Consider the following 21,721-nt stretch of genomic DNA (forward strand, 5'->3'; position numbering starts at 1 on the left):
GAGGAAGGGTCACCGGACCCGAAACGTTAACTCTGTTTTCTCCTGCACAGATGCTGCCAGACCTGCTGAGCTTTTCCAGCAATTTTGTTTTTGTTCCTGATTTACAGCATCCGCAATTCCTTTAGTTTTTAAACAATAAAATGTACTGGCCCTATATTAGTTTGAATCATTTTACTAACAGAAAAAAATAAGCTTAGCTAAACACATTAACTTTAAGTAAAAGCTGAATCGTCATGCACAAACATTAAAACTAGCTTAATTTTTTTTTAGAAAAACTTATGGAGTTTTTTTTATTGACGTGGATAAGTTTGTAATTTCACAAATAAAACATAAACTTTTAAGGGCCAGGTATGTTATTCAACTATATTTATGAAGGTATGCAATTAAAAATTTAGTTACGCCCTCATTCACCAACTCTTTCAAAGGATTATACACCAAGAATATTATTGTAAAAAATGGAAATTGCCATCAAATTGAGGAATTTTGAATGAATTCTTCCCTTCAATGCATCAACAGTCTATTTATTTTGAGTTCAAATGCAGGCGTGAGCCTCATCATCATTGAACATCTGTGTCTCATGTTGGTTTTTCTTAACAGTGTCAAAAAATGACAAACTTGGCAAAAGTTGCTTTTGGCCAATTAGGATAAGCAAAGACCAAGAATTTCAATGACCTGCAATGACGCAGTGTTATGAACTCGTAAAAATTACTGAACAAGTCAGATCTCTGACTGAAATCTGGCTTGATAGATTTTTTTTTGTTTTAACCAAGCAATCTTTCACTGAAACACAAACATAAAATGCTGAAGATTTTAGTTTGACAATAAAACAGAAGTTATTATGCAAAATAAATAAAGATAAAATAGAATAAACCAAACAATTTAGATATACCACAAATTTAAAGATTTCAAAACACATGGTAAAATATAATCCAAATAATCTCAAAGCACTCCTTTAAATTATTCATACCAGAAAGATTTCCCTTCTACTTCATACTTATAGTGCTTAATTTTAACTGTGCCCTCAATTCCCCATTTTAAGAATCTATTTGCCTTTACCCAGAGCTTTCATGCAACTGATCTTAGACTTTCTCAGCTTCAGATGATGGTTTCAGGGTTTTAATCACGCCCTTCTGGTCTGGAACATTTAAACTAAATTCCTTACACTGAGATAACCCCCTTCTTAATAGTCCTCAGTTAACATCCTTCCTAAGGAATGATTGTTTGACAAGTGCAGCTTTAGCTAAGACTTGTGCAAACTATCCCAAACTGAAAACAAAAAGCTTTCTTCCAAGCTATGCGTGTTCCCCCTAAGCTCAAAAAAAACTCAGGAATCTTAGCTCTGATAGCCTAATATACTATACTGTTTACTTTGTTCACTTGTTAATTCTCCCAATGTAAACAAATCCCCATTATTCTCCCAGAAGTTCATAATGGTGTGTGTTTTAAAAGAAATCACCACGGTTACAGAAATACTTGCAAGTTAATCCTTAAACCCGTTGACGTACACAGAATCTGTATACCACTAGTTCAAAATTCAAACATCAATAAAAATATGTATGTGTTTCACAATTTAAATCTCAACATTAATTGATCTTCCCTGTAAATTATCTCCTGTCTGCACGAAGCTGAAGTATTGCATATCTGCAAAAGAGATGGTACGCAATGGCAAATGAAGCATTTTAAGGGTGACTGAGGATCAGTGGGTTCTTGTGGTCAATGGCAAATATTCTCCAGCAATGTCAGAAATTCATAATGCCTGTGCAAAATGAATATTTGCATTATCTTACATCACTATGGTTCAAGAAAGTGGCTCATAATCACCTTGTCAAGGGCTATTAGACAACAGACATTAGCGTTGCCTGTGACAACCATTTTCTATGAAAGAACAAAACAATTCTCACATGCTGATTTTGAGTTAGTGTAGGATTCAAGTTTATTTTTAAAGTTGAGTAACTTGCTGTAATTTCCATATTGCATTTGCACTACATGTCACCAGATTTTCTTTGGAAGAAATCCAAATTTAGGATTGTTTAACTCTGAACTTGCATCAAAACTCCAAAAAGAATCAGTCCAAATTTGGACCATTTGTTTCTCAAAGTCATTACATTAATACACTCAAAAGTATTTCTCATGCATTAATGAACCGTGAACAAAGTTTAATGCACTGATCTATATCTATTAGTCTGAGCTGGAGACAGTTTCATGTTACAATGTAGATAAGGCAGGCATAATATTTACTGGAGCACTGTGACATTGGTGTTATGCACTGGCTTCTGAAATATTAATAGAGTCACCTGGTATTCTGGAAATAATTGAATGTGAGCCACTTACGGGAATGGGGCACTTAATTATTAGGTCTCATTCAAGGAAATAAAAAAAAAGTTAACAGCCAGTGTAATCTAGCAAATAACAGTCTGCAGGGTTACAATTCCTTGGCTGACTAAAAAGATATAAAGATTCATGCTATTCAGTTTCAATTCTTTGGAGCATGGCAATAAGATTAGAATCAAAGGATTGTATTAAGAGACATTATTTACCACCAAACAAATAGTTCTATCTTTCCTGAAGGTTATCATTGGTTTTTCTTGTGAAAATATAATACTTAGATTGACTTCTATTTGTTCATGAGATGTGAGCATCGCTAGATTTATTGACCATCTCGAATTGCCCTTGAGAAGATGGTGGTGAACTGCCTACTTGAAATGTTGTAGTCTTTGGGGTGTAAGTGCACCCATAACATGACAATGGAGTTCAGTCCAGGACTTTGACTCAACTACAGTGAAGGATAGCAAAATAGTTCCAAATCAGGATGGCGAGTGGTTTGGGGGGAACTTACAGATGGAGGTCTTCCCATGGATTTACTGCCTTGTCCTTCTAGATAGCAGAGGTTGTGATTTGGAAATTGTTTCAAAGAAGCCTCGGTGAGTTGCTGCAAGGCATTCTGTAAATGACACATACTGCTGCCACTATTCATCATGGTGGAGGGAGAAAATGTGGAGGTGGTGAATGGAATGTCAAGCAAGCAAGCTGCTTTCTTCTGGATAGTGTTGACCTTCTTGAATGATGTTGAAACTGCACATATCCAAGCAATCCTTGACTTGCGCCTAATGTATGGTGGGCAGAATTTGGAGAGGCAGGTGGTGAGTTCCTCACTTCAAATTTTTGGCATTTAACCTACACTAGTAGCCTTTGTAGTTATACATTCAGTTCCTGGTCAGCGGTAAAGCTCAGGATGTTGGTAGTGGGGATTTAACAATGGTAATGTTGCTGAATATCAAGCAGAGATGGTCTCTCTCTTGTTGGAGATGTTCACTGACTGTCACTTGTGTGATGCAAATGTAACTAGTCACTTAATTTCCTCAAGCCTGAATATTGTCCAGGTCTTACTTGACATGGACAATGGTTGTTTCAGTATCTGAGGAGTCATGAATGGTGCAATACACTGTTCAATAATCAGCCATCATCCTCACTTCAGACCTTAGCATGGAGGGAAGGTTATTGACAAAGCAGTAGAAGGTGATTCAATCGGACTTTGCCCCGAGGAATTCCTGCAGTGGTGTCCTAGAGCTGAGATGACTGACAGGGTTCCCATTGATACCAGATTTGCTACAGCTCCTTATGCCACACTTGGTCGAATGCAGCCTTTATGCCAAGAGCTGTAATTCTCACCTCACCTCTGGAATTCAGTTCTTTTGTCCATGTTTGAACCAAGGCTGTATTGAGGTCAGGAGCTGAGTGGCCCTGCTGGAGCTCAAATTGAATATCAGAGATTTTTGTTTTCATTGCACTTCTATGTGACATTCAATTTGACAATGAATCTGACCATCTATTATACTTGGCATATTAAGCTGTGTTTGTTTACAAAGAGGCTGAACTGCAAATATTAAACCTATGATTCCCCTAGTGAATCTGTAGGCATGTTTCCTTCTTATCCATGCTGATTGGTTGATCTCTGCCAATTGGCTGACCTCTGCTTGAACCACAACTGGAGTCCTATGAGTGGCCTTGGGATTTTGCTTGTGAACTCTTATACCATTTTGCTGTAAAGTTACAAAGAGGAAAAGTTAAAATGGAGAAGGGTGCACCAAATTATACGCTGAAAATAACCAGTTAGAATGGAAAGAAGAAAAGAAACTCAGTAGCTCAGATTTTGGCATCAACAGATCTAAACAATATTATACAAAGTATTGAACAAAAGAATTCAACACTGCCTTCTGCAGATCGTTTAATTTTGAAGGCATCCCATATGCAGTCTTTTTTGCCATGGAATAACATAAGACTGAAGCACAACAGAAGTATTGGTCTCAATCTTTTTGTTTTGGTTGAGTGCATTTTGTGCCAGGTTTTTCATCAGAGGCCTTACACTGTCTCTTACTCAACTCACCCCTTTAGCTACCTACCCTGCCCCATAGCATCACTCACATACAATTCTATTCCCATTTTACCACAAACTGTTCCCAGAACAACTGATACTCACCACGTATCTGCCAAAAGAAGCGATATGGCTTGTCCCCTCCACCATATTTAAAAAGCTGTTGTACACCCAGACAAGCACTATCAGGCCACGGCTGCCCTGTCCAATTGCCCCAGACATGGCAGACGGGGGGAAATTGGCACCTTGCTTTACAGGCAGGGTCCTGGATGTCCTTCAGCTGGCACATCCAGGAGATGTCCTGTTTCCTCAGGACCAGTAGGTCTTTACACTACAACCATGTCAACCTTAGCGAGTGCAGTCTGGACCACCTGGATGAAGGCCCAGCAGTGAGGGAAGAAGGTCAAAGACTTTCTCCACCCCCTTAGCATAGGTGCCACAAACCTCTCTCCAATGCTGCAGGCTGACTTGATCTCTGCTACTCAACCCAACTTCCACCAAGGCCTCCTACCCTCCCTAGACCTCTTCATCTCCAATTGCTGTCGCGACATCAATCACCTCAGTCTCTCCACCCCCTCACTCACTCCAACCTCTCCCCAACAGAACGTGCAGCCCTCCACTCCAACCCTAACTTCACCATTAAACCCACCGATAAGTGGGGGTGGGGTGCGCAGTGGTGCTATGGTGTACTGAGCTCGACATGGTGGAGGGCAGGTGCCAACTCTCTGACACCTTTTCCTACCACCCCCCTTGATTATGGCCCCACCCCTGATCACCAAGCCATCATCTCCCAGAGCATCAATAATCTCATCACCTCAAGAGACCACCTACTTACCGCCTCCAACCTCATCATTCCCTAATCCTGCACCACCCGCTTCTATCTCGTTCCCAAAACCCACAAACCTAACTGTCCCTGTCAACCCTGCCTTCTCATGCCCCACTGAAATCATCTCCACTTACCTCGACCTCCATCTTTCCTCACCCCGGTCCAGGAACAGCCCACCTACATTTGGGACACTATCTATGTCCTCTACCTCCTCCAAGACTTTCAATTCCTGGGCCCCCAACACCTCATCTTCACCATGGGCATCCAATTCCCATACACCTATATCCCCCACCCCACAGACAGCCTAAAAGGCCTCCATTTCTACCTATCCCGCAGGCCCAAACAGTCCCCCTCCACTAGCACCCTCATCTGCCTAATGGATCTTGTCCATACCCTCAACAAGTTTTCCTTTAACTCCTCCCACTTCCAACAAACTAAAGGGGTAGCTATAGGCACCTGCATGGGTCCAAGCTATGCCCGCCTCTTTATAGGGTACATTGAAATGAAATCATGAAATCCCCACAGTGTGGAAACAGGCCCGTCGGCCCAACAAGTTCACACTGACCCACAGAGCATCCTACCCAGGCCCATCTCCCTATAACCAACCTAATCTACACATCCCTGAATACTATGGGCAATTTAGTGTGGCCAATCCACCAAGCTTACAAATCTTTGGACTGTGGGAGGAAACCGGAGCACCTGGAGGAAACCCACACAGAAATGGGGAGAATGTGCAAACTCCACACAGACAGTCGCCCGAGGGTGGAATTGAACCCAGGTCCCTGACGCTGTGAGGCAGCAGTGCTAATCACTGAGCCACCGTGCCAGACGTCGTGGAGCCTTTACAGATACTAAGACATCAAATTTCAATTTATACTCATTAGAAGAAATACCGTACATTCCAACTAATCGAAATACATTTGCACCTACCCTAAACTATCAGGAAGGCAATTTACCTCAAAACGGGGCAACAGTAAAACAATTGGAAAGCACAGATTTTGGCGCCAAGAAACCTGCAATTTAGTATAATTGCAGGCCTTGATCTCACCTGTAAAAAAAACAGAAAAAGAGAAGAGAGAAGAAAGAACAGTAATCCGCTTCAAGAGCTATTCCCCATGGCAAACAACAGGAGAAGGACTCCAGGGAGCTCCCATACCAAGAACACCACCTGCAGCCATCTCTAACCACTGGTGACCAAACAAAACCTGTAGACAAAACAACCACCAACCTGATCAACATCCTGAGGAGAAAACCTGCTCACAAAACCCACCAAAATGTAAGAAAACCAAAGTACTCAGCCGGTACATCCACAGCACGTCTTAACCCAGACTGAAGGCCTACGCTTTTCAAAGTCTTCAGCAAAGCACTGGCTACAGCAAGCGGCAACAGCCAGCTGTAATTCAAAACGCATTTATCCCCAAAGTAGCCAACCTAGCTTAATGTTTTAGCAAAGATCTGTAGCTCGGGTTGTTGGTTGGTTCGCTGAGCTGACTGGTTTTTGTGCAAACGTTTAATCCCCCTTCTAGGTGACATCTTCAGTGCTTCAGTGATGAAGTCATCAGCAAGGTCAATATGCTGAAATTACTAGACTTATGCCTTACCACGCACTTTGTCTTCAACAGCCAGATATATAAGCAAATTACTGGGAAACCCATGGGTTCACCCATCTCAGGTCTTACAGCGGAAGCAGTTATTCAAAGACTTGAATAGCCCACCCTCAGATCCGGCCTAAACGATGGGTCAGGTACCTCATCATCACAGAATCAGCATCATCATCATAGAATCCCTACAGTGTGGAAACAAGCCCTTTGGCCCAACAAGTCCACACCGACCCTCAGAGCATCCCACCTATAACCCACATAATCTACACATCCCTGAACACTACAGGCAATTTAGCATGGCCAATCCACCTAACCTGCACATCTTTGGACTGTGGGAGGAAACCGGAGCACCCGGGGAAACCTGCACAGAGACGGGGAGAATGTACAAACTCCACACAGACAGTTGCCTGAAGCTGGGTTCGAACCTGGCGCTGTGAGGCTGCAGTGCTAACCACTGAGCCACCGTGCCGCCCTGTGGACAATTCTTTCATGATCATTAAACGAGCAAAATTAGAAGAAACACACCACCTTATTAACAGCATAGTCACCAGGATCAAGTTCACCAGAGAAGAGGAGAACAACAATCAACTCTCATTTTTAGAAGTAATGGTGAAATGAACAAACAAAGGGGAATTCCTTACCAGACCACACACAGACCAAATCCTGAATTACAACAGTCACCACCCCAGCATCCACAAACAGAACTGTGTCAAGACTCTGTTTAAACAAGCAATAACTCACTGCAACACCCTGGAGCTACGCAAAAATGAAGAGGAATACCTATACATAGTCTTCGCAAACAATGGCTATCCTAACAGCTTCATCCACCGATGCCTGGCAAATAAACAACACCAAGAAGACACTGTACCCCCCAACACACTGGCCACCCTACCCTATATTAGAAACATATCGGAACCACTACAACACTCCTACAACCTCTTGGAACAATGATAACACACAAACCAAGAGCCACACTTTGCCAGCTACTCTCAAAGACGAAAGACTCCATACCCACAACCAGCAGGCCAAAAGTGAGAGCCGACTGCGAGAAGCAATACATAGGATAGATGGGCAGGAACCTTGCCACCAGGATACACGAACACCAACTCACAGCAAAACGGCACAGCCAACAACCCCTTGTCTCTACTCACTCCGACAAAGAAGGACATCTGTTTAACAGGGACAACGTGATAGTACTAGGAGAAGGAAAACAAAGACAAGTACGAGATTTCCTGGAGGCCTGGTTTTCAACCACTGATACCGTAAACAAACATATTGAAATAGACCCCATCTACATACCACTATGGAGCAAAACTGGAAACAGAACTACCCAGCATGACAGACCGGACCTTATAAATTCAGAAAGGAGCAGAACAACAGTGCTTCAACAGAGACAAGACAGCACTGAAGATGTCATCTAGAAGAGAAAACGAAACGTTTGCACAAAAACCAGACAGCTCGGCAAACCAACCAACGACTCCATCCAACCTAGCTAGTAAGGAGGGGAAGGTGGGTTGGTGACAGTGCAGGGCACCCCAAGGTTAGGAAATCTGATTAAAGTGTCTGTGATTAAAACTACCGTTTAGCTTCTAATAGTATTTAACCTGTGTTTAATTTAATAGTGTATTTAAGTACTGTCTTCTGTATAATTGATAATGTCAATTTCATTGTTTTGTATTTACCTTTTATTTCTTGTAATATATTCATCTTTTTTTGTAATTAATAAATGCAGAGATTCTTTGCCCTGAAACACCTGCCCACTACCTTCTTCACTTCACATTCTTAAATTCGGTCCAGTGTCAGAACCAGGGATCCTGGGATGATCCAAACCACCCAAACATCAGCAGTTTTACTGATCACAACCAGAATCCCGACAGGACCCACTAAGCAAAAGCTCTCTTGCTTGAGTAAGGCCTGCTGATAACAATGACTAGCATCCGAGCTTTGAGAATGTGCTAAACGGCAAGAAAAGGCAGAATTAAGTGGAGCCTAGTATCCACGGCTGAAGGAACGAAACACAAAAAGGCAAGGCAGAGATGGACTAAATGTCTAGGTGGGCTCAGAGCAAGTGAGCGCTATGAAGCAAATGAAGATCCTGAAGATGTAACTGGTTCAGTCCATGAGCTGGGTATGTGTTCTTTACACAGAGAGTAATGGGTGTGTGGAATGCGCTAACAGCGGTGGTGATGGAGTCAGATATATTAGGGACATTCAAGCAGCTCTTGGATAGGCACACGAATGAAAGTAAAATGTAGGGTATGCAGGGTAGTTTGATCTTAGAGTAGAATATTAAGTTGGCACAACATCGTGGGCCAAAGGGCTTGTACTGTGCTGTACTGATCTATGTTCTACCACACAATGACTTTTATAGCAGCATCACAATGATAGCTGCCAGTGCAGCCTATATTGGAAGATCGAAGTGCAGTGCTGTCCATTAAATGGATCAAAGACGTCCCACGAGGGTTGTTGGAGTTCAGCACATGATGAACGGCAATGTCCATACACATAGGGTATATGTAGCCAGTGCCCATGGACCATTCCCTGAGATGCTGGGAAACTCACCATACCTCCCAGTGAATGCAATAAAGATGCAGCGAAATGCTTCTGACCTTGAGTTATGCCTCATTGGATTTCTCACCCAATTCTCTCACAGATCTCACCATACCCACAGCACTCAGACCTTTGTAAGATTCCACCCATTAAGGTTATTTGAGAGACCTGATTAAAACAAGAGCCAGAACTTCTCCTGCAATTGCTTCCTTTAAATGTTCACATTTCTAAGGTATGTCTTCAACAGAGTCACTTGTTCTGATTGATTTCAATTTCTACTTGGACCACAGTCACTGATTTAATGTGGAAGTAACAGCAGAGACAGATTTGTGGCTCTATGCATCGAAGACTCTGAAATACATTTGATTGTAACAAGAAAATATAGATACAGGACAATGAGATTTCAAGGGAATCCCTTTAGACAGCAATGTATTCATTGCCAAAATAAAATATGATTTTGTACTTCACACTTTCAATTTATATGTCTCTTTTTAAATTAGGCTTGGATGGCTCAATGCATTCCATTCTTCCCAGGACTGTGGATGATACACCACCACACAGCAGTGTTGGTTAGTGCTCATTCTTTTAACATATTTGTGCATCTGACTCAACCTTATTCATGTAGAAATTCTTACCCCTGTAGCATCAGTACCCCAACATTCTTTCCTTCTTTGTTTCAAGGGAGTTGTTATACATGGGGCCGAGGAGCGTTCAGAACTTTCCAGGATGACTTTTTTTATTTCACATCCAAATGCAACTTCATACTGAGCCGTCAGTGCAAAGGTACTGCAGAGGATTTTAACATCCAGATTCGCAGGGGTGCAAATGGCAATCTGGAACACATCCACATCCTGATCGAAGGTGTCTCTGTTATTACAGAGAATGAAACAGTTAGAGTTAAAGATTTGACGTAAGTAAAATCTATTATGGATTTAGTTCTAAAATATTCATCCAAACTTTTCTATTCTTCAATATTCTTTTATGAAGGTCGAGTATCAAATAAAGTCTGACACTTCCTATTTCTTCATTGAAATGTCGTCACACAGAAATTATCAAAATATTAGGAGAGTCTTTGTTGCACAAAGTGATAGCTGCAGAACAAAACTTGAAGCAAATTACCAGTTTCATGTATTTCCCTGTTTGCAATGGAGTTTTCTTTTGTAACTACATCAGACTCTCCTTTTAGCTTCTAAGAAATGTCATGCCTGAGGCTGGTTGAGGGCACTGTTGTTATAGATCTGCTATTCCATGAGTCACAACATGACATAAAATATAACTTTTCTGGTTACTGAGATGGTCTGTTAAATATCTTGTGCATTTCAAGTTTTAAATGAACATATTCATCAACCCAGTTTCTTTAATAAATACAAAATAATTGGTTTATACAGTTTGTAAATGGAAGCAAAAACATTTATCCTTCTAAGAAACTCAAAATGCACATGCAATAACATGCACGTGTAACAAGGTAAAGGGTACAAAATGAATTGGCTTTCAGAAAGAAAAATGGTTTGGCCAATGAGTTTTAGTCCTGGAAGAGGAAAAAGTGCAGGTGTGGATTGTTCACAGTATCTTCCAGTCCAATAGTCTGGTGATCGTCAACAGATCACCAAACATGGGCAGTTGTCTTTGAAGTCTTAAACATAGTTTGCTCAGGACATATGGGAGCACAAGTAAACTTCTTCCTGAACTTACAACAGTATGAGTTTTTTTTAATATATATCAGAAACAGGAGAGTTAAACTGGCTGGGTTGTTAAATATATTCAAAGCTGAGATAAATAGATTTTTAATCAATGAGGGAATCAAGGGTTAAGGGGAAAAGACAGCAAAGTGGAGTTGAGCATTATCAGGTCAGTCATGATCGAAGCTGTTGACAAAGCAGACTTGACAGGCTAAATAGCTAACTTCTGCTGATACATCTTATAGTCTTATGGGCATCCCTTCTTCACAGGCATTTTCTACAACTAAAGACCAGAACAAATTCCCATCCAAACATTGTTCAAAACAGCAATAGTAGGAGTCTCCAGCAAAGCAAACAGTTTATACAAGTCATGTGATTTCTAACTGGCTTCCTAAAAGAAAGTCTGATGTCCACAGTGAACTTTCAATGATCTTTTAAAGAAACCAATCCAGGTATCTCTGCAAAATTTGAAAGAAATTAATTTTTCCACTGCAATAACAACAGAGGCTGATATCCTGTCACCAAGTCGCCCTTTATTTCCATGTGCATAGCACTTGACACTGGTCCTGTTTACATCTGGCAGCCAGGGCTTCCTGATTGGACCAGACTATCAGCCCCATATTAACTCATATTCTGTGAGGTCCACCTTGCTGACCTCATTACAATTACTACATCCACAATTCTTCAAAAATTAAGTCTTCAAATATTAAATATGAAGCTTCTCTATAAGTTATTGACTCCACTCATTTGTTTTCTAGTATAAAACTGCCGTATGATGATAAGATCATTGCTATCCAGAAATATGGCATTTACACAAGAATTTCCAACAGGAAGCATACGATATCTGTTATCTGGAATCTTCGGGATTCATTGTCGGTAAGATAAAGCAAAGAGCTTGATGTGGATTATTATTACGGGAGATGTAGCCAATCAAGTAGACATTTGATATATGTCTATCTTCCTGCATCTGAAGCAACATGCCTTGCAAAATTCCACAGATCATCCCTTTAGTAACTCAATCAAATCGATTATAAGTTGCTGAGGCCATTAAGCTTCTTGAGAACAGAGAGTTTCAGCTTAACTTTTCACCCAAAGAACAAGACATCTGGCAATACAGCAGCAGCAAGGACCAACAAAATAGTTATATGTTCACGCCTTGAATGTAGTAAAACATCCCAACTTCAGAGGAGCATTATCAAACAGAATTTGAAACCAAGCAACATGAGGAGCTAACTAGAATGCCTAGATTAAAAACTGTCAAAAAGGCAGGTTTTAAGAAATATCTTATAAAAGGAAAGTGAGGCAGAGAGAGGAGGAATATTTGAATTAGGACCAAGGGAGCTGAAGGCATGGCAAGCAACAGCAGAGTGGTTAAAGTCAGGGATATGCAAGTGGCCAGAATTGAAATACAGATATCTTAGAAAGCATGGCTTTACCATCAATAAAACTTTTCATTGAAAATCCACATTTTTTAGAATCTAATCTCAGAGTCAAATCTAATATAAAGGGGGTGAATACTCTGGTTTAATCTCAAAACAAGAGGAATGAAGTTGGTAGCTACAGAATAGAGCCTGGAATTTGCTTAATGGCCTGAATTTTCCAACCTGGGTCAGACCCAGGTCAGAATAATGCTCACTTAGGCTGAGAAGATTTCTGGCTTAAAGGTTCAACTGGAAAACATCTCCAAAGATGAAGAGTGCAGTCCAGTCCAGGAATCCAGACCGGGAGCAACTGGGTAGATCCATTTTGAAACCACCCCAACATTTTAGCCTTAATGTCCCACTTTGACAGCAATTGGCTGAAAGTAAGTGTGTAAAGTAAGCGAGAGGTTAGAGTGACAAGTGGGTGGGGGTAGACTGATGTGTAAGCAGTTAAGATACAGGATGGGTCACGGGTAGAGTGGTAGGTGAGCAGATGAGTGCCTAGTGGGGGTTGAGATGCCCAGGTGTTTGGGATGGGGTGGAGGGGAGTTGGTGGCTGATTTTGTGCGTCCATTTGGTGGGCGCTTGTGGGGTTTTGGTGGAAGGACTCAGATCAGAACGGGGGTAGTATTTAGGATTGGTTCAGAGGTTTGTGCCCAGGAGGAGCTGTTGGGTGGTCTATATGAAATCTGGAGGGGGCTGGCGTATCGCAGGGGTATCGCTGTGGAGTCAGAAGGTGTCAGGTTCATAGGAGTTCAGGGAGGAGTTGCAGGTTGGGTGAGAGGGCATGGTGTTCAAATTTAGAAGGGGGGTGTCAGCTGTTCATGGAGGTAGGTAGTAGTAAAGGGAATTGCAATGGTTAGTTGGGGGCATCAGTTTTATAGTCAGCTAGGAGTCGAGTAGGTGTTAATTCCTTTAACTTTATTTGGCTAACTATTCAGTTAAGTAAGTTAGAACCATCCAAAGTTTCCACTAGAACTCCAAGTTGGGGTCTTTTCTGGAGGGTCCCAGGCTTTGGATATTTGCCCATCAGAAGGTTCAACTTTCCTGTTGGTGCCAAAGCACAGCCGCTGCACCTCCACCTCTGATGCCCTTGTTCCCAGTACGATCATAACTTTTTCTCACTCTGTCCATTACAGGCCTCCATAATGATGATCATCCTATTAGAAAACCTAGACTAATGGCTTCAGACCTTCTCAATGATGAATTGGAGAGATCTTTGCTTACGCAGTGCTAGATATCAGCGAAGCAGTCTGAAAGCTTAGCAAGACTGGAGGAGTTGAATGAAGCGATGGTGAGGGAAAGCAGCCTATTGACAGTGTACATGTTGAAACTGACAGTGTTTTCAGTTAATGTCACTGAGGGGCTGCGTGTCAATAAGAAACAGAAAGCACCAAGAACAGAATCATGAGGGACATCAGAGGACATTGTGCACGACCCAGGAGAGAAGACATTGTAAGAGACACTCTGGATCTGATAACAGAGATAAGAATGAAAGCAGATGAATGCAGTCATATCCCATTGGAAAATAGCAGAGAGTTGCTGGAAGTATGATACAGCCATCCATTTCAAAGGCTGCGGACAGACTGAGAAAGACAAGGAAAGTTTAAGAGAGAAACTAGAGAAGGATGTGCATTCAGTGTAACGGCAAAGAGGAACTTTAGCAGAGGTTTGACTGGTGGGTTTGTGGAATGGAGGCAAAAGGTAAGGGGCAATCTCAGTGACAAAGATATCCATGAACTCCTCACTTGTTATTGCAAGTGATAATAGAGATGGCAAGGAAAAGGGGTTGAGCAAGACATTTAGCAATAGAGAAAAGAAGTCAAACAATTACACTTGCTTTCCAATATGATCCTGGAATAGAGAACAGGGCCCGATAATAATTTTTGGAGCTCGTCTGGTCTATTCAAGACAACTGATCTCTATATTCTTTAAAGTCTGCAACTCTTAAATATATTGGAGTGGAGACGAAGAGCCACAATGGACAGAGTGAGAAAGAATCATGTTCTTATTGAGAACAAGGGCATCAAAGGCAGAGGTGCAGGTGCAGGTGCAGTCAAATCATCTCTTCTTGAAGAAAGGAACTTAAGCTTTCACTTGACTGTGTTCTTGTTACAAGATGTGGAGGGCGGAATCAGATGCCTTCTTTTCAATCTCCCTGGTTGGCCACAAAAATTTCTGTTATTTTTAAGGCTGTTCTATATCGAGGCTGCACTCTTCCCCAATTAAACTGTAGTTAACTGCTTTCACCAAAAACAATAAGGAATCCCTCATAAGTTTCCCTTGAGTTTAAAATTAAATAAGTTCATTATCTACTAACCCCAAGAAAAAAAAGATAAAACACAACATTAAGTCTCTATGAAATCACATGAACACACACAAACAACACACATACAAACAAACAAATACACAATAAAAGAACTAATACACACACAGTTGGCGGCTTGGATTATCGACAGTAGCTAATATTGTAATTATCCTTTGATCGGAGTTTGGACCATAAGAATAGAGAAGTGTTGTTAACAACTATATAGGTTGTTGGAGAAGTCCAGCATCTCTCTGAGTGAAACAAAATCTCCTCATCTGTGTCCTGGAAGGGTGACCCCTAACTTTTAAACAGTGTCCCTAACTCTGGACTCCTAGGTGAAGGCCATTCAGGATCTTATACACTTCAAGCAGGCCACTTCTCATTCTGTGAAACTCGAGTGGAAACAGACTTAATATATTCGGCCTTTTCTCATAAGACAACTAGAACACCTCGATCCCTCTCTACGTCAGAATTCTGCCATCATTCCCTGTTTCATTATTGCTCTGATTTCTTGTTCTTCCTGCCAAGTGAACTACTTCACATTTTCCCACATTATGCACCATATGCCAGATTTTGCCCACTCATTCAACAAATCAATATTTGTCTGCACACTCCCTATGCTATTTACAACAACATATTTTACCTATTGTGTTATCTGCAAATTTAGCTAGCATACCTTTGCCCCCCTCATTTAAGTCATTGATACAAATTGGTAAAAAGCTGAGGCCATGGCACAGCCCACTTGTGATTTCCAGTTAATCAGAAAAAGCCCTACTTATGCATAGTCTCAGTAAGCATACAATGTAAACATTTACCAACAACAGGCAAGATTGCACTAAAAATTTTCAAGATCTAGCTGACTTGGTCAAACTTCACCTGTTACACTACAAGCACTTGACTTTGAAAGATGCAGGTTACCTGAAACATTTGTGACTCATCGGAGCTTGGAGGCAGAAGTCTACCTTGCCAGATACACATCTCAGATATAGATTGACATGAGACATACATGTTTCCTGCTTTTCACTAACACAATTGCAGCCACAAATGTGATTCTAGCAGAATGGGGTATCAATGAGTATTCATGGCATGCTGAAGAATTCAATAGAGGTTCCTGATCATCAAGCCAACCTACCCGACTGGTTCTGAGAATGTAATATGAAAACATTAACCCACCTTTAGGAAACTGAATAATGCCTCATTCCCAATGAAGTTTCTCCAGGCAAATTTCTAAAAGCTCCAGGTGGTTCCATAAGGTTCCACCCAAGATCCACAGTTTATTTGGCACAAATATCCCTCAAAAGTCTCAATATTCTGCTCCATTGTCAGATAAGTCCTCTCACATTGTTATATTCCCAGTTAATGGTAACACTGTATAGGTCAGACTCTGGAGTGAAACATGGTTTGATACATCATAAGTTTCATTTTTGCAGTTTGGTTTCCCTGGTGGTTAGTCACTGAACAAATTCACAGAAGACTACCCATGTACTTTTGACAAAAGAATGTAAATTTATTAAACAAAAGAATAGGAAAATAAACTGTATATAAATGTATGACAATTTTGAAAGATTTTGTTTTGAACAACGAAAGGAAAATGCAACCCATTTTCCCAGCAATCTCTTTTATAGAAACTCAAACCCAGTGATGTACCACACCTAACATCACTTTCAAGTTTCTTCTTCAACTGACAAATTTACAAATGTTTCCTTTTGATGACGATTCTGCACATTGACCAAATATAGATCCTCTTCATCTCTCCCGGAGACACACAGTCACAAGGTAATAGACTTTTCGAACTAATCTCCAAGAAGGGCTCAGGGTCTTCTCTAGCCCTACATACTCGGGACTGCAAAAGCAGTTTAAAACTTATTTCAACCTCTGATGGCCTGGAGGCTGTCAAAATTAAACTGACCTTCTGCTGGTATGGATCTTTACTTCTGAACTGAATCTATTTATGATCAGTGGCCTGTCCTGTAGGTTAGAAAATCCCAACTTAATGAACACTTCAGTGATTACCTCCTCAGGTTACCTATCTAGTCAAAAACAGAAATTGCTCTAGAAACTCAGCAGGTCTGGCATCATTTGTGAAGAGAAAGCAGAGTTAATGTTTCCACTCCAGTGATCCTTCTTCACAGCATTCTGAGTTCTGTAGAAGGGTCACTGGACCTGAAAAGGTAACGCTGCTTTCTCACTGCAGATGTTGCTAGATCTGCTGGGTTTTTCCAGCAATTTCTGTTTTTGTTTTAGCTTTCTAGTATCCTCAGCTCTTCTTTTTAACCTAACTAGTAATTTAGCTTAAGTCATACATTTTCTTGGGAATGCTGACATCCTGGTCCTTGATTCATTAATGTACCCAGCTTTTAAAACACTAACACAAAGTCACTGGGCACCTTTTTCTTCTCTAGAGACAAATAAAGTTCAGGTCCCTTGTTCTGCACTGCATCCTTAGTCTCATCTCCTTTCTGCCAACGCAATCCTTAAAGTAGCATCTTCATTGTGTCTTCTGTGCCTGCAGAATGCAAGGTTCCACCTCTAACATGTGAAATTCTTATAAAGGCGTAAATCAAAGTAGGAGATGAGAGTCTTTTCATGCCTGAACAAATTTGATTGTCTTTATCAATAAAATGTTAACTTCAGACTGGTTTTCTGTTGTCTAATCCACATTGAACTTGGCCACTTGTGCAGTCATGTGATTTATGTCCATGAAAGCCCCAGGTATTAAATTGGTTGATCACAGATTGTTAGAATGCAGAAGGAGGCCATTCGACCTAATTGTACCTGCAATGATGGAGTTCAAAAATTCAAAATTTGTTGGAAGTTTTTCTGTGTCATCATGGCACTGTGCACATACATATCTTAAATGCAAGCTATTTTTCCCCATAAGCTCCATGCCCTGTTATTGAAGTGAGCACAGGTACTGAACGGATGGAAACAACTACATCCACAATGTGAATATTTGCAGTGAAATTCGTCTCCAACATGCCTCGTGTGAGGCTCACCCTGTGAGCATGTCCTTAACAATTACCTGAAAACTGGTTTGCACAATGCCGTAGGTCTCATGTACCTAACTAATCCCTTTATTTAAAAGTTGTTTTCTTCCTTGATCCTCTGATTGTGAAAAGTTCTGGCAAGGAGCCTGTCCATTTCTGCCAAGTGAAGCCAGCAGCAATTTCAGACTGAATTCTAACAACATCAGTACATTTACATTAGCATTCGAAGAGGAAGTTCTTTTTGGGTGAGAATGTTCTCATGTGAGAATGCCTGTTTTGCACAGCTTCCCAAGACAACTTTCTCCCCATTGTATGTCATATTGTCACCTAAACATTTGTTTGCCTTTAATGCTGCATGTGCTGAAAATAGTACTAAGACAATCTTCAACAAGAGCTCAGCTTTCCTGTTACTGCATGCATTTTGATTTGTTATGACCTGACATGACTCCCAATTGTCAGCTTATTTTCCTAGAGTCAAGAAACCTAGCTTTGGTGAGTCCAATGTCTGTCATGTTTATTGGCTATGTTGGCACTGTAACAGAAAGCAGATTTACCAGTATACATGATTCTGCATATATTTATCGCTTAGAGTGAAGGGAAATTCCACTGGCATTAAATTAACATTCAAAATTTAATCCATGTAAAATAAAGACTTGCATTTCTGCAGCACCTTTCAAGACCTTGAGACATTTGAAAGTAATTTCAACATCAACTAGACATGTTTAAAGTGTAGCCATTATGTTCTCACGTAGGAACCGTAGCAAGTATTGCACAAACGGTAATGAGATAATGATCAGGTATTTTTGTTATTCAGTCTTAAAAGTGAGATAAATATTGGCTAAGTTAGTAGGAAGACATCCCTGTTCTTCTTCAAATAAGTGTTGCAGATTTTTGTATGTCCTCTGAGAAGGAAGATGGTCTTATGTTTTAATGCTTACACAAAATAAATACCTCAAACAATGCAGTACTCTTTCCATACTGTCGTGGAGCTTCAGCCTTGATTTTGTGCTCAAATCACAGCAGGGGGCATGAATCCAAAATCTTCTGACATCACAGCAAAGTGTTATCAACTGATTCACATTTCAGACTGTGCCATTGTGATTTCACTTCATCACTAACTCACCACTACATAATTCTTTCAATTCAAGTTCTATCATTTGGCCCACAAGCTACATTACATAATTGTGGTTGGTTGAAACATTTCTGAAAGGGGTTTAATTGCCATAATATGTATTTTCATTAATATTTGGAATTTCTTATCTTTTATTTACAGGTAACTCTTGATACTAAATATAAAAATCAAACTTGTGGCCTTTGTGGAAATTTTCAAGAAGGAACTGGAATCAATACTGGTAAATAAAAACACCAAGATATAAAAGAGACAACTTGGAGACTTTCTGTGATGTTATTCACAGCAGGAGGGAGGATAAGTTGCTTTAGAGAACAAAAGATGCATGTTTTCTAATGTAGAATATACTATTCAGGTGATATATCAGTCGTTACAACTATGATCAATCAATGAATGCAAATACTCTGGTGTGGAAGAAAGCTAAAGCTGTCCTAAAGACCTCACCCAAAGAGAAGGTTAGATTGCAGAATGAACATTTTCAGAAATGGAAACTATGCATTAAAAACTGCATTGACCATAAAGTGGGCACAATATGTAAAAGTTTATCAGCAATGTTTATAATAAATATGGATAAATAACACTTAACATTAAAAACAGTTTTAGGATGTTAAGTTATACAGATAGGCAGTTTGCACATATACAATAATTTAAATCGGTTACACATAGATGATGAAGTTGATTATTAATCACTGCCAAAGAAATATGCCATTGCTTCTAGCATTTCACAGATTTGAAAAAAACTACCATCTCATGATATATTTCCCTTTTTGGCTTTTGCAGATTCTGACAATGCTGTATATAACATCATGGTTGCGAATCAGCTGGATGTTCTGGGTCAAGCATGTGTTAATGACCATCCTTCAAGTTCAACATGCTCAGCAGCTAAAGTAAGTTCTTTATAATCAAATTTCTTCATAGCAGTGGTAAATATGTGCATCTCCTCTACTGATTTCATTTTCTATTATTGACATGAATCTAAAAGTTGACAATCTGCAACAAATTAACCTCTCACATTAAATGCGTTTTATTGTATGTCCTAATGTGAGGATCAGAACTGTGGGAGAATCAAAATAATTTAATATGATTTTTACGTGTGGGTTACACTGCAAAGGCAGAGTTTACTTTTCATTCATCAGTGTCCTGGGAACAGTTAGTCAATCATTTGCATGGTTTTATAGGCAAATGCAAACCAGATAGGATTTGACAGGGAATTACTGAACCATTTGAGTATTAATAACAACGTGGCTACTTTCATCATCATTTTATCTCGCAATCATCTACACAATATCAAAATTCCATTCCATAACTTGCCAATGTCAGAATTCATATCTTCTGGTTGCCAGTAAAAGGCCACAGCTATGACTGGGAAGACTAGTTATTGCACTTCCTGGAGAAGGTTATCTCATTGCAATGATTTCTTGCTTACTTTTGTACTGAATGCATCCTCCTGCAAACTGACCGCCCTTTCAGAGACCAATGTGCCATACATTCATAGACTGATCCTAATATTTTGGGCACAGCATGCATGCATTGAGTAGCAACATTATAAGAAACGTTAGTGACATGAGGACAGCATCAAAATGTGCTGCACAGGTAGAGTGGTAGAGTTGTTTTTGTTCCAGAGTGGTACATTGTGTGACTTGAAATAAGGAGGGAGGCAGAAAGTGGGGAACTATAAGCCAATTCCACTGATAACTCTCATTCACAAAATGCTAGAATACATTATTAGGAGGAAGGATCAGGACTTTCTGAAATCAGACATAATAAACATGGTTTTGTTTGAAAAATATATTAGATCTCTGAGGATGTAGTCAGCAGTGTAGATAGAACAGAACCAGGAGATGGCGTGTATTTGGATTTGCAAAAGACACACCAATGATTATAGCACATAAGAGCCCATGATGTTGGGGTTTTATATTGGTATTGACAGAGGATTGACTAACCATCAAGGAAACTGTCAGGCTAAATAGGTCATTTTCAGGTTGGCAAATTGTAATTACTAGACATCCGGAGGCTCATCTGTCAATGATCTACATACAAATGACTTGGATAAAGAGGCAGATGATATTGTAGCCCAATTTTCTGATGATAAAAGGATAGATAGGAAAGCGAGTTGTGAGGTAGATTCGAAAAGTCTGCAAAGGCATGTTGGTTAAATGATGGGATAAAAAATGGCAGCTTGAGTATAATGGGAAAAAATGTCAAATTGTTCATTTTGGCAGGAAGAACAGAAAAGAACGAAATTATTTTAAATGGAAAAAGAATGCAAAACACCAGTACAGAGAGATCTGGGTTACTTTGTATGTGAATCACACAAAGTTAGCAAGTGGGCACAGAAAGTAATTAGGAAGGGAAATGGAATGTTGGCCTTTGTTGCAAAAGAAGAAGTATAATTGTAAGGAATCTTGCTGTAGCTGTATAGGGCATTGATAAGATTGCAACTGGAATCTGGATCACTGTGTAGAGGCTTGGTCTCCTAATTTAACAAATGACAAGCTTGAATTGGCAGTAGTTCAGAGAATGTTGTCCCAATTGACTCCAGGGATGAGGGTGTTGTTTTATAATGGAAGGTGAAGGAACTTGGGTCTGTACTTATTGTAGTATAGAAGAATGAGAGGTGATTATATTAAAACATATACAATAAGCTTATTGGATCTAAATTGGATACATGGATTATATCCTGATGGTTATAAAATTCTGACAGGGCTCAATAGGATAAGTACCAGGAGGATTTTTCCTCTCATCGTAGAACTGAGATGAGGAGAATTTTTTTCTCAATGATCTGTTGATCTTGGATATTCTCTACTGATCATTGATGATATTCAAGGCTGAGTTTGAAAAGTTTTTG

The 21,721-nt window shown here is 40.1% G+C and overlaps 1 protein-coding gene across 1 annotated transcript in view; it reads left to right on the forward strand.

Moving 5' to 3' along the window:
• Window positions 1-8,209: 8,209 nt before the first annotated feature.
• The window catches only part of LOC109912412 (mucin-19-like), a 53,261-nt gene continuing 39,749 nt past the window's right edge, over window positions 8,210-21,721 (forward strand). Inside the window, exons 1-6 of the mRNA XM_048610581.1 lie at window positions 8,210-8,294; window positions 9,850-9,918; window positions 10,031-10,259; window positions 11,787-11,904; window positions 19,018-19,096; window positions 19,654-19,760. Coding sequence (XP_048466538.1) covers window positions 8,210-8,294; window positions 9,850-9,918; window positions 10,031-10,259; window positions 11,787-11,904; window positions 19,018-19,096; window positions 19,654-19,760 — 687 coding nt within the window. The remainder of the gene's footprint in view (window positions 8,295-9,849; window positions 9,919-10,030; window positions 10,260-11,786; window positions 11,905-19,017; window positions 19,097-19,653; window positions 19,761-21,721) is intronic.

This window comes from Rhincodon typus, chromosome 22 (genome assembly GCF_021869965.1).
Source record: "Rhincodon typus isolate 14 chromosome 22, sRhiTyp1.1, whole genome shotgun sequence".
NCBI lineage: Eukaryota > Metazoa > Chordata > Chondrichthyes > Orectolobiformes > Rhincodontidae > Rhincodon > Rhincodon typus.